At 46.8% G+C, this 12,697-nt stretch overlaps 1 protein-coding gene and 1 long non-coding RNA gene across 3 annotated transcripts in view; one reads left to right on the plus strand and one right to left on the minus strand.

Moving 5' to 3' along the window:
- The window catches only part of REEP3 (receptor accessory protein 3), a 98,368-nt gene extending 97,314 nt beyond the window's left edge, over nt 1-1,054 (minus strand). For both annotated transcript variants that reach the window (XM_027840626.1, XM_027840625.1), the window contains exon 1: nt 881-1,054. In XM_027840626.1, the coding sequence (XP_027696427.1) occupies nt 881-912 (32 nt within the window). In that variant the 5' untranslated portion in view covers nt 913-1,054. The remainder of the gene's footprint in view (nt 1-880) is intronic.
- On the plus strand, nt 756-12,479 carry LOC114026876. The gene is made up of 2 exons (XR_003567174.1): nt 756-838; nt 11,945-12,479. It is a non-coding gene; the product is annotated as an uncharacterized LOC114026876 (long non-coding RNA).
- Nucleotides 12,480-12,697: the final 218 nt, after the last annotated feature.

Genomic DNA, 12,697 nt, shown 5'->3' on the forward strand with positions numbered 1-12,697 from the left:
TGGCACACAGCCCTCGCTCGGCAGCTGCCTTCTTTTCCCGCGCCTCTAGCCCTGACCCCGTCTGGCCTGGACGGCCCTCCCCTTCTGACTCTTCCTGCCCCGGAGCTGGACGTCGCTTGGGCCGGCCCCCGCGCCTGGTACGCCCTCGCCGCCCTCCTCTTCCTGGCTTCCCCACCTAAAGTCCCGAGGGCTCACCCCTCCCCCCCGCCCGTCTGTGTGGGGGGCGGGGCGCATGGGAGGGGAGGGGGGGGAACCCGAACGGCGGCGCGGGCTTCGGCGGGCCCCGCACACAGTAGGAGCTCGGACAAGGTGTGCACAGTACAGCCGGGGGCTGGCAGATCGCGACGCTCCTGGTACACAGTGGGCGTCTAATAAACACCCGGTGGGCGCACGGCTTCAGAGTCCCCGTCCGAGCGCGAGGCGGGACACCGGGCGCGCTCGGCCCCGCCCCCGGAGGCCACGTGACCCGGCATCCCTCCGCCCCCCCCCCCCCCGCAGGGCCCAGGCGCTCGCTCCCGCCAGCCCCTCCCCCCGCACGCCCCCTCGCTGCCGCGTCTGCGCAGATTGTGGTGGGAGCCACGCGGCCGCCGAAGCCGCCGCTCCAACTCCTGCTCCTCCCTCTCCTCCAACTCCTGCTCCTCCCTCTCCTACTTCTTCCACTCCTCCTCCGCCGCCGCCGCAGCCCCGGCCCCGCAGGGCGGTGCCCGGCTGCCGAGAGGACCGCGCGCCCGGCCCCGCCGCCCCGCGGGACACGACGCGACCGCGACAGGGCTCGACGGGACGCCACGGGCCGCACGACGGCCGGCCGGACGGAGGCACGGCCGGCGCGAGGCCTCAGGTAAGCACTCCCCTCCGACCCCGCCGCGGGCCCCGAACTCACACCACGGCTCGGGAGATCATCCAGGACACCATCTTGGCCCCCGGCGTGGGGTGGGGGCGGCGGCGCTCGGAGGCCCGGCCCGGCTCGCCTCGGCACCGCTGCTCTCCTCTGCTCGGCTGTCCCAAGTTTCTTTCTCCGCGAGCCCGAGGAGGAGGAGGCACCCCCTCCCTCTCTCTTTTCCTCCCCCCCTCCCCGTCGCTCCTCCGGGCCCCCGCCCTCCCGCCCGGCGAGCCCCGCCTCCGCGCGGCGCTGATTGGCTGCCGCCGGCTCCGGGGCCGCCGAGGCCGTTGGCGGCGGGTCCCCGCGCCCGGGCACGCGCGGCGCGCGGCCCGGGAAGCCTGGCTGCCGGGGGAGCGGAGGGTCGGGGAGCGTTCCTCGCCGCCCCTACCCCCCCGACCGTTAGCCCCGCTGCTTCCTCCCTCGGCGGCAGCCTCGGGGCCGGCCGCCGGGCCGGGGGAGGGGTTGTGCACGCGGGTGAGAGCCGCCCCCTTCTCGGGCCGCTCCTCGTTACAGAGGGGAGCCTGCACGCGCGTGGACGTGGGGCCCGGCCGGGCAGCCGAGGTCGCGGCCGACGCCCCCACGGACCGGGCGGGAGCCGGGGGCCGCGGCCGCTTGCTGTCACGGACGGATTTCGCTCTGGTGAAAGCTGTGGAACTTTTCTCAGAAGTGTTTAAAACGCGCGGGATGACAAAGGCTGCCACCCCCGATCACCAGTCATTAAAAGTTCCCAAGTCCTAGGTTCAGCCTGTCTGGTGAAGCCTTGGCTGCCGGGTGCCGCCCCTGGTGCCCCGCCCGGTGCCGCCCCTGGTGCCCAATAACACACCTGCTGAGCTGAGTGCTACCACTGCCCCGTCTGAGACGAGGGAACCCGAGGGAACCCGAGGCCGCAAGATAAGGAAGGCGCAGATTCTAAAGACCAGGGCCAGAATCGGACTCCAAAGCTAGTGTTCTCTTGACTGAGACCGAAGAAGAGGAAACCTGGCCTGATTTAACTGCCCTTCTCTTCCCTCAGGTTTAGATCCTGTGGAATATTTGTAAAGTATTTGGTGGTTTAATACAAAAATCGCACATTGCCAGTAGTAATGATTGACAACTAAACTAGCTTTATTTTTACTTAATTTTTCCCCCTTTGGGAAGGGAGATATTTCATATTTAACCTCCTAAACTTAAAAAAAAATAGGGATGTTGTAGTGTGAAAAATGGTGGATGGGATCACATCCTACCTAAAATACTTAACTTGCTACCTGAGAAGAGACAACCTTTCATAACCTCAGTTCCTACTCTAGAATTATATACGTGCCAGTAGTTATTAGTAATGTTTTTAAGCTTCAATGTACAACAGCTCTCCTCCAGCTCTACTCATTGTGGCTTTGAAGTGACCCTGCTGGAGTAGATGTCAGGGCAAGCCCAGGACCTAGTGTGTGATTGTCCTCAGAGGACTGGCCTGGCTAAGTTTCCTTTACTTCTAGGATCTTCCCCTCCTAGTTTAATTTTTTTTTTTTTAAATTAAAAGGGTCACCCTTTGGCTTACTTCTTAAACAGCCCTAATCACTGAATGGACGTTGCCTCAGTCAAAGTGAAAACTTGGAAAGACCTCAGCTTAAAAAGGCCTAGGTGTCCCACTGCATCCTGGGCCACCTCCAGTCGTCCTGATCTGTATCTGGCCACTAGAACCGGGTGGCTCCAGAGGAGAGAGTGAGACTGGGACTTTGCACAGCCCTCCTCACTTAAATCCAATTCACTTGCATGTTATGGCATCACCTCCCTGATGTCATGGTCCTCTTCAAGAGCAAAGGACAAACCACACAAGGTGATCCGACTTCTGTACTGGAACAAATGGCTGCATTATCTGTCTGCTGCATCTTGGACTCTAGGATCTTAGAGGGTGAGCTAGAGTAAGGCTGAAGGTGGAGGCCTTGAAGATAGATAGTGCCTTGCATTTGGATAGCTTGTAGTTTAATAATAAACACTTTTGCATTGTTTTTTAAGTTTTACACAGCATTTTATGCATTTCCTTATTTGGCCCATTGGCATAGGAACCATTTGGTTCTTTCCTAGTTACCATGAACCAGTTTGGGCTGGTATCTTTAATCTCTATTTTTACAGATTTGAAAACTGAGGACAAATTACTAAGTGGCAGGAGTGGGGAAGCAAGCCCAGGTTTTCTGACTTTAAGTATATTGTTCTTTCCTCTAAAGCAGAGATTTCAAATATAGCTGCTTCAACCACGTTAAACTGTGATTGGGAAATATTTAACAAAGTAAAGATACAATAGAAAATAGAGAATATTACTATGTGATTTTCTAAGTCAGTATGCTTGGGATAAGGATGATCAGTTTGTCAACACTGATGGAGAACAACTGTCTCCCAGTTTCCTGGAAATAATTGATCCTTTTTTGGTGCTGACCAAGACATCATCATAAACCTTAGCTATTTCACTGTGCTTTTGGTTGGAGAGGATGCTCATTTAACCAAAGGGCAGATCCCATGGTCATCTTGACCTGCTCACTCTCCTCTGTTCCCCATGCCTCGATCTGTTACTAAATTAGACTGCTTTCATTTAAAATGTGATAAATCGTAGCTTCCATTTTCATAGTTTTCTAAACCTACTGTTAGACTTTAGCTGGGGCTGGATTTCTTTTCCTCTTAGGCTCTATTTCCCTCCAATAAGCCCTACCTGTCTGCCCCTCCCTCCCCTATTAAATATTGTATAAATACTTCAGCAATTCTGAGTTCTCCATCACATGACTGGTAAAGGAATCTCCTTAATGTGCAGGTCTGATTGAATTCCCTTCCTTTTTGAAAACCTGTATTTGTTCCCTATTGCCTACTAAGTAAATCATCAGTTCTTTAGCCTGGTGTTTATGGCCCTCCAGCTGACATTTCCAGCCTTAGTTCATATGACTTCCCTTGATGTATTTTTATTCTCAACAAACTGAACTATACTGTTCAGTCATTCAGTCAGCAAACATTAAGAGCTTGCTGTGTCCCAGGCATTGTGCTGTTACAAAAAAGAAGCTAAAACAATCAATCCCCATTCCTCTAGGAGTTTACATTCTAAGGGAAGGAAATAAGTATGCAGAAAATATATGCCACATAAATAGAAAGTGAATGAATTACACATATATACAAAGTAGTTAAATACAAGGTGGCTTAGGAGGGTGAGCACTAGCACTAGGGGGATCAAGAATGACATCATACATGAGATTGTGCTTATGCTTCATGTTAAATGAAGTTCAGTTGTTTCAGTCGGGTCCGACACTTCATGTCCCCACTTGGGGTTTTTGGCAAAGATGCCGGAGTGGTTTGCCATTTCCTTCTCCAGCACATTTTCCAGATGAAGAAACTGAGGCAAACAGGACTGAGTGACTTGCTCAGGCTCGTAGAGCTAGTAAGAGTACCAGGCCAGATTTGAACTCAGGAAGTTGAGTCTTCCTGACTCCAGGCCTGGTGCTCTGAGCACTATGGTGCCCTCTACCAGTCAAATGAAGAGAGGACATCTGTGAAGCTGGAATAAGGAGGGAGGTCATTAGAGACCTGCAGAATGGCCAGTGCAAAGGCTTATGGAGATAAGAGTGCTGTGACGGTGAGTTTGGCTAGATCACAGAGAGTGCCAGGAGGAGTAATGGCCATTGAGGCTGGAAAATTAGGTTGGGGCCAGGCTCTGTGGGGCTTAAAAAGCCAAATGGATGAGTTTATGTTTGATTCTGGAGCCACTGTTACACCTACTGTGTGCCAGTGCCTACTGTGCTATGCACTGGGAATACAAAGGAGGGAACAGGACAGTCCCTGTCCCCGATGTGTGTGGAAGGAAAATACCATTTTGGCAGCAGCGTATAGAATATACTGGGGTGGGGAGAGAGACCAGTTGGGAAGCTGTCATAATAATGGGCAAACAGTGAGGAATACCAGAGCTAAGGTGGGAGCTGTGGAGAAAAGGCAAGATTGCCTGACTGACTGTGACCTTTCATGTACCAGGATCTCCCTTCCCCTCTTCCCTGAGAAGGTGCCTCCCTCTCAATGAAGTTAACAGAGACAGGTTTCCTTGACGTTGGCACTTCTATAGAGGCACGATTGTATACATATATTAATAACAGCTAAAATTTTGGGAGTGTTTGAAGATTTACAAAGCATTTTTGTAATAACATGAGTAGTGCCACCATAGTAAGGTTCAGCGATTTGTTCTTAGTCACATAACTCAGTCCAGGAATCTGAGTTGGGAATGCCCTCAAAGGCCTTCTAGTCCAGACCATAGTAACCTGAGAATCTTTTCTATGATATTGCCCACATTTGGTCATCTGCCTTTCTTTTGAAGACCTCTGGTAAGTGGAAACTCTTTGCCTTTCCTAAGGCAATCTGTCCCATTTGTTGACATTTTTAGTTGTTAGGAAGTGGTTTCTTTGCCTAAAACCAAAATCTGCCCCTCTGCATCTTCCATCCCATTGCTCTTAGTGCTGCTCTTTGGGACCAAGTAAAATAAACCCTTCTTGGACTTGACATCCCCTCAAATTCTTGAAGTTATAATTGACCTTTAAGTCTTCTCTTCTCCAGATTAAACACATCTACTTCTTCACCAGAGCTTATATGTGATGAGCTTGACATCTTTCCCCAGCCTGACCACCTTTTTTGGATCCCTATACTGTATCAGTGACTTTCCTAAAACTAGTCTCCAGGATGGGATGCCCTAATCTGACTTTGTTCTGGCGAAGGTTAAGTTCCCAGGGTCTGGAATGCCCCCCATGTGACAGATACTGTGGTACCATGGCATTCCCTGTTTGCACTACTCTGCTGCACTGCCTCAGATTGAGCTTGTATTCCACTTTATAAAGCCCAGTGAAAATATTGGACCTGCTGAACCCAAAACTCCTGCCCCTTTTCAGATCAGGGTTCTCTTCCCATGACGCAGGCTGCCTTTCTAGTAGGATTGCATAGTCCATTTTTTGGCTAAAACTTGGTCATTCTAGCCATGAGAGCTCATTTCCCTCTTTTAAGCTAAGTCCAAGTAAACGGAGAAAGTTCTGAAGATGGAAAAATGAGCAGAGGGAGGAATTGGGACAGAAGGATTGATTGCTGTCATAGTGGTTGGTGCTGCTACCAAAGAAGGGGAAGGTTAGAACGTCTAGACCTTTTCTCTGTCGTCCTCTCTTGCCCCTGTATTTGAGGCTATCATTTATGTAGGTTGACAATGACTTCATGGTTTAGGTGGCTGTCTGTCTCGTTGGGGCTGCATTGCTTTCCCAGACCTCCTGAAAATCAGCCCAGCATCTTGACATTTTGTCAATTCCTACAAAAGAACACATGATATTTGTCTGATTTTCTTTCTTGTTGTAGGGGTCACCATCAGAAGCCAAGTTTCACTTGGAATAGAATAAAAAATCTCCATAAATAAAAAGATTTCAAAGCATAAACAAGTGAAAGGACACTGAAGTAGTTTGCAGGTAGTTATGTACATTGATGTAAGGGCCACATAAAAACACCCACTATCGACATTTGTCCTTGCACGTGTGATAAATACATATTTTTCTTGTGTTAAATTGTTTTCATTTAAGGTGAATATCTAGAGGTCATGTGGTGTGGCTAGATGGCAGGCCTTGGAGTCAGAGAATGATCTGGGCTTGAGTTCTGTCTCTAATACAGACTGGCTTTGTCTAATATCAAAATACAGACAGTTGCTGACTTCTTCCTTTGGAAGTAAAATTGCAGGTCTGGTATGGAAAGAAATTATACTACAAGTAATAAAATACAGAAATCTTTTATGGAAATGTTTTTTTAATAATGTAGATTGGAGAAGGGTAGAATAAATAGGAAAAACATCTTAAAAATTAGTGGTATTGTGACAACATTTATTAAAGATTCTTACTTCTCCCTCAGTGATAAGTTGTTGGAATTATAGGTAGGGTCTGAACTTCTGATACATGCTCCTAGTATAATGTCAGTAGCTTAGCAATTTTGAACTTAACAACTCTAATAAGCATTTAACTTTGCACTGCTGACAGTTGGTACAGGTGGAGCAGAATAGCTTTTAGAAATCTTTGAGGAGAGCAGTACTGACCATTCAGATCAGCTGAGGGCTCTGCCTCAGGGTCCTCATGTTTACCAGGGGCCATGAGAAAAGAGCACATGGAAGTTTGCATCATCCAGCATGTGCCCAGGCTCTCCTAGAGCACTGGAAGCATTTGGACTTTATCTTTTATGATTTGGACCTTTTGCTGACCTTTCCAGGTTTTCAGGGCTTGAAGTCATTAAAACCTGAATTCAGATCCTGCCTCAGATACTTGATTAGCTGAGTGATTCTCTTAACTTCTCTCAATTGCAGTTTTCTCATGTGTAAAATGGGAATAACGAAAGCTCTTGTATCATAAGATCATTGGGAGAGTAAAATGATATTTTTTAAGTGCAGTGGAGCATTCAGATCATTCATAGGTTATCCTCCCTTTTGCTGCTTGGCCAGTGCCACCTTCTCTTGTGACCTGGGTGTCCTGGATTATTTATGTCTTTGGCTCCATCTCTTGCATGCCAAGTCATTGTTGGTAGTCAAGTATGGCTTTCCTATACCTCACATTTGTGTCCCCATTGCCTTTTGGTTCCTCTGCAGTCTGGGTCTTTGGAGACTGTTGGGTTCTTTGATCATAGTTGGGCAGCATCATCAGCGCATGTATCTGAGGCCACCCATGAACAATGAACTGGTCAGAAAATTATATATAGCACAAGAAAATCAGGTGGTATTGTCCTTGGAAAACTACATGGTACTTACTTTTATGATCTCAAGCCCTTCTCTGGCATAAAATCCCATCTTTCTAAAGCCAGTTTTCTCAGTATGTGTTTGTAGTGACTACTCTAAATGAACCACATACCCATGGAAGGCCTCATTCATCTGTGATGCTGCCAGAGAGTTGTTGTCATTTTGTCTTATCCTTCATGGTTAAGGAATTTACCATCAGTCAGTTAACAGACATTGATTAAATGCCTACTGTGTGCCAGGCACGGGGAATACAAAGAGAGAAATGAAGTAGCGCCTGCTTTAAAAGGGGCTCATGTTCTTTAAGCATATACAAAATAAGGAAGAGATCATTTGGGGGTAGGAGGTACTAGCGCCTGGGGGGAGGACCAGGAAAGGCCTGATGGAAACAAGGGGATTTGAAGAGGCAGAAGTTAAATAGCGCATTCCAGCCCTTGGAGACAACCTGTGCAAAGGAACACTGAGAGAAAGACCGCGTGTTGTATGTCAGTCACTTAATAAACACTAAGGGCCCATTATGTGCCAGGCACTGTGCTGAGCACAGAGGAATACAAAGAGGCAAAAGATATCAAGCAGAAATAGCCTATTTATCTGAACCAAAGGGTCCAGGGAGGCAGAGGGATGTCTGTAATAAGACTGGAAAGATTTTTAAATGTAAGAAGGATTTGTCTTTGATACTAGAGATATTAGGGAGCCATTGGAGTTTCTTGAAGGGAAAGGGGGAAGTGATGAGATAGAAGAATCACTTTGGCTGCTATGTGGACATAATTGTTCTGCCATGTCCACTCTTTGTGACTCAGTGGACCACAGCACGACAGTACTGTCCATGGGGTTTTCTTGGCAAAGCTACTGGAGTGGTTTGCCATTTTCATCTCCAGTGGATTAAGGCAAACGAGGTTAAGTGACTTGCCCAGGGTCACATAGCTAGTGTCTGAGACTGGATTTGAATTCAGGTCTTTTTGATTCCAGGCCCAGCGCTCTTATCATCTGTGCCACCTGGCTGCCTCCTTGCAAATTAAGATGATGATGCAAATGAATGAAAAGTCAGAGTTAACGGATAATAATAGTAATAATAACAGCTAGCATTTTAGGTGGGCTTTAAGGTTTGCAAAGCATTTTATGTAAGTTATAGCATTTGAGCCTCGCAACAACTCTGTGAGCTAGGTGCTGTCATTATCCCTTTTTTATAGACAGGCAGGATTAGAACTCAGGTCTTCCTGACTCCAGATCCAGCACCCTTTTTGCCGTAGGATATATGTGACTTGTATGGTTGCAAATGGCAAAGTTTATGTTGGTCAAGACTAGGCAGCACGATACTGCCAGTGAGGATTTGTGCAGAAGCAGTATGGTGATGGAGAAAAGAGGTGGGGAAAGCAAGGAGTAACAGATGGGCAAGCTGCCCATTTCCCTGGTCTCCACACAATGTCAAGATACCTGTGAAGGAGTCCAGGCCACACATGAGAGGCCTGTGCAGGGAAGAGAGGATGATGTGAACCCGAGCTCCAAGTGCAGTTGACACTAGTCTGTCTGCTGTCGGACGTGTGCCTTGGATACGGAGGGTCATCAGAGCTCTGTCTGGCCTTCACCCAAGCGCCCTGCAGGGGTGGCCAACACACCATCTGTCTGGGCTGCTCACGCCCCTGCTAATGCCGTTTCTCCGACCACGCCTCGTACACGCTTGATTTGCTCATGCAGTTTTCCCTTTTTTTAGACCCAGCTCACTTTTCTCCTTGCATTCTCCACATCTTCTCAAAGCACATCAGGTAGTGCCTTCTATCATTGGGGGAGGGGTCCTTGTATTTTCTTATTTAATTCTTATATTCAAATTATTTGTGTTATTGTTAACTTTTTGTGCACTGACTGTTTATGTCCCCAACCAGACAGTGACTCCTGTGAAGGCATGAGCAATGTCTTTTACTTTGTATTCTGCAAAGATGCTGTCACAGCACTTTGCAAATAATAATATGACCCAAAGAGTTACAGATTTTTGGAGTTGTGAGGGACCTGGTAGCCATCTAATCTAACCCATAACTGAGCAAAAAAAAAAAAAATCCTCCTCTTGTAAGACACCTGACAAATGGGCGTCCAGCCTGGGCTTGAGGCTCCCAGAAAAGGGATGGCTTACTACCTCCTTCCTGAGACAGTCCTTCTACTTTTGAATAGCCTGCAATTGTTAGGAGGTGTAGTGGTGGTGGTGTTTTGTTTTGTTTTTTCCTCTTCTCTTAAGCATTAAGACTTGATCTGTCTCTTTGCAGCTTCCATACATTGCTCTTATTTCTGGCCTCCAGTCTAATTCTCTCCTCCTTCCTCCCCTCCCCCAACATGGTGGCTCTTTGAAGACAGCTATCATAGTTCCCCCTGCTCCCCATTCTAATCTTATCAGAGCTAAGCATGGTGAAGCATGCTAATTCCTCTAACCAATCCTCACAAGACATGAAATTGAGGCTCTTCACCCTCCTGGCTGTCTTCTTCTGGATATTATCCATCTTATCAGTGTTCTTCCAGGAAATGTGATATCCAGAATACAATAAGCACAATACTCCAGAGGTAGCTAGCAGTGTAGCAGACTTCTCTTGTCCTAGACACTCTGTTTTTCAGTGCAGCCTAAGATTATGTTAGCTTTCTTTCCTGCCATATAACAGTGCTGAATCATGTCTAGCTTTCACTTTACTGAAATCTCCAAATCTTTTCCAGATGAACTCTTATATGGCCATCCCTTCCCTGATTCCCCTTGTGCATGTGATCCCTCTTAAATTATGTTTTATCACATATGGCCAAATGCTCTGGCCCAGGGATTCTTAACTTGAACTAGTAACTAAACTAGTAAGTCCATGAACTTGTTACTAGAAATAAATATATATATGTACATATATGTGTATGTGTGTATATGCACATATACACATATACAGCTATATATAGATAGATAACTCTTTCAACATAATTGCTTTCCTTTGTAATCCTATATATTTTATATTGTGCATTTAAAAAGATGGTTCTGAGGAGTCCTGAGGCTTCACCAGATTGACTGCCCTGGAGGCCCCTGACATAGACAAGGGGAAGAACTCCTGCTCAAGCCTATCAGGGTCCTTTTTGAATACTGGCTTTGTCATCTGTGTATTAGCTCTTCCTCTCAATTCTGTGCATCTGAAAATTTGGTAAGCGTGCCATCCACTTGTATTTAGCCAAACGATTGTTTTTCTTGTTCAGTGGTGTCTGACTCTGTTACCCTGGGGACCAAAGCACACCAATACCATCCAGGGGATTAGTTACTGGACTGGTTTGCCATTTCCTCTTCCAGTGGATTAAGGCAAACAGAAATGAAGTGATTTGCCCAGGGTCACACAAGTAAGTGTCTAAGGCTGGATTTGAACTCAGGTCTTCCAGACTCCAGTCCTAGTGCTCTGTCCACTGAACCATCTAGCTGCCTCAAAAAACTATTGATAAGCAGCGTGGAGCACAAATCCCAGTGACATTCCATTGTCAAGTTGGCCAGTCTACAAGCATTTATTAACATTTGAATGTGTCCCAGGTACTGTTTTAAGTGCTAGGGAGGCAAAGAAAAGCAGGTATACCATACCAGCTCCCAGAGAGCTCATGTTCTAATGGGGGAGACAACATGCAAACAACTGTACTCCTTCTACAAGAAAGAGTAGATGGAGAGTAATCTCCGAGGGAAGGCACTGGCCTTGAGCTCCTTTCAAGTTGAAAGTTTTCACAACTCATGCTCATTCTGCTTCATTCCACTGTCATTTAACCTACTTCTCTCCTTTCCCACAGCTAGTATGAACAATTCAGCCAGATGTTGTCTAAAGTCTGTGGGAAGTCTCCATGGGATGTTGCCTAATAAGTTATTACCCTGTTAAATAAGAGGGGGTGAGCTTAGGTGTGGACGATGTGTTACCGAGGGAGGGAGCCACCCACTAGCTCTTGAGATGCCTTCCTTATCTGCTATCCCTCTCCCAGGGCTAGAGCTTCTCCAGGAAACACAGCTGTCACAGGGCTCTAATGGCTTCTTCTTTTTCCTTTTCAGCTCCCGTGGGCAGGCTGGTAATTTCTGTGGCCTTGCAACTTGGAGATTCTACAATTCTTCTATTCTTCTCTTTCCGGCTTCCTTAGCAATAATTATGCTATATGAATATTAATTAATAATTCCATAGAAATTGCAATGTACAAATGAAAATCCTGAGTTTCCAGGGGAAAATTATCAGTAAGCAGTGAGATCAGTGAAAACTTCATAATGGAAGTAGACATAATAATTTAAGGTAATAGTAAATGATTATGTTGTTTCTTACTCAGAAACCTTCATTTATTCTTTGTTTTCTCAGCAAAATTTAAACTCCCTGCTCTCTGGTGCCAGCTGTAGCTCCTGCGTCATGGACCGATAACTATAAGGAACTCAGAAATCATCTACTTCCAACCCCCTCGTTTTACAGATAAAGGAACTGAGGCCAAGAGGCCTGACTTGAGGCCCAGCTTGGGCAAGGCAAGACAGGTGGAAGATCCAGGATCTGACTGCTGCCTCCAAATCTAGAACTCTTTCTATGGTACCGCCTTAGGATCCTCTAACCAGCCTGGCCCACTCTTTGCACCCCAGAACATGCGTTGAGGTGTTTATAATCTACTTTGCGCCTTGTATTCCCTATGCCTGAGGTATTTTTTCCTCTTAATTCCTGTGTGCCTCTTTAAAGCCCTTCTCAGAGGCCACGTCTTTCAGTAAGCCTTTTTTGATCTTCTCTGGTTGTTAAAGATTCTGCTGTCCCCACAGCTTTGGATTTAACTTTGCCTTTAATTTTGCAATTCTGTGACACATGTAACTGTGATGTATTAATGTTAAATTATTAAAATGTTAAATGACACTTGCATTTGTGTCTTATCCGCTTCCTAAAATGTCAGTTTCTTGTGCACTGTGCTTTTTATCTACCTCAGTATCTATCACAATGCTTATCAAACAATTAAGTTGATCCCCCTAGCTGCTAGCATCCTCTGTTGAAAAACTAAATTGGGGTGTGTGTGTGTGTGTGTGTGTGTGTGTGTGTGTGTGAGAGTGATGCATAAATTTATACGGTCCCTTCTTAGAA

The sequence above is a fragment of the Vombatus ursinus genome, unplaced genomic scaffold (genome assembly GCF_900497805.2).
Source record: "Vombatus ursinus unplaced genomic scaffold, bare-nosed wombat genome assembly UNPS02014847.1, whole genome shotgun sequence".
NCBI lineage: Eukaryota > Metazoa > Chordata > Mammalia > Diprotodontia > Vombatidae > Vombatus > Vombatus ursinus.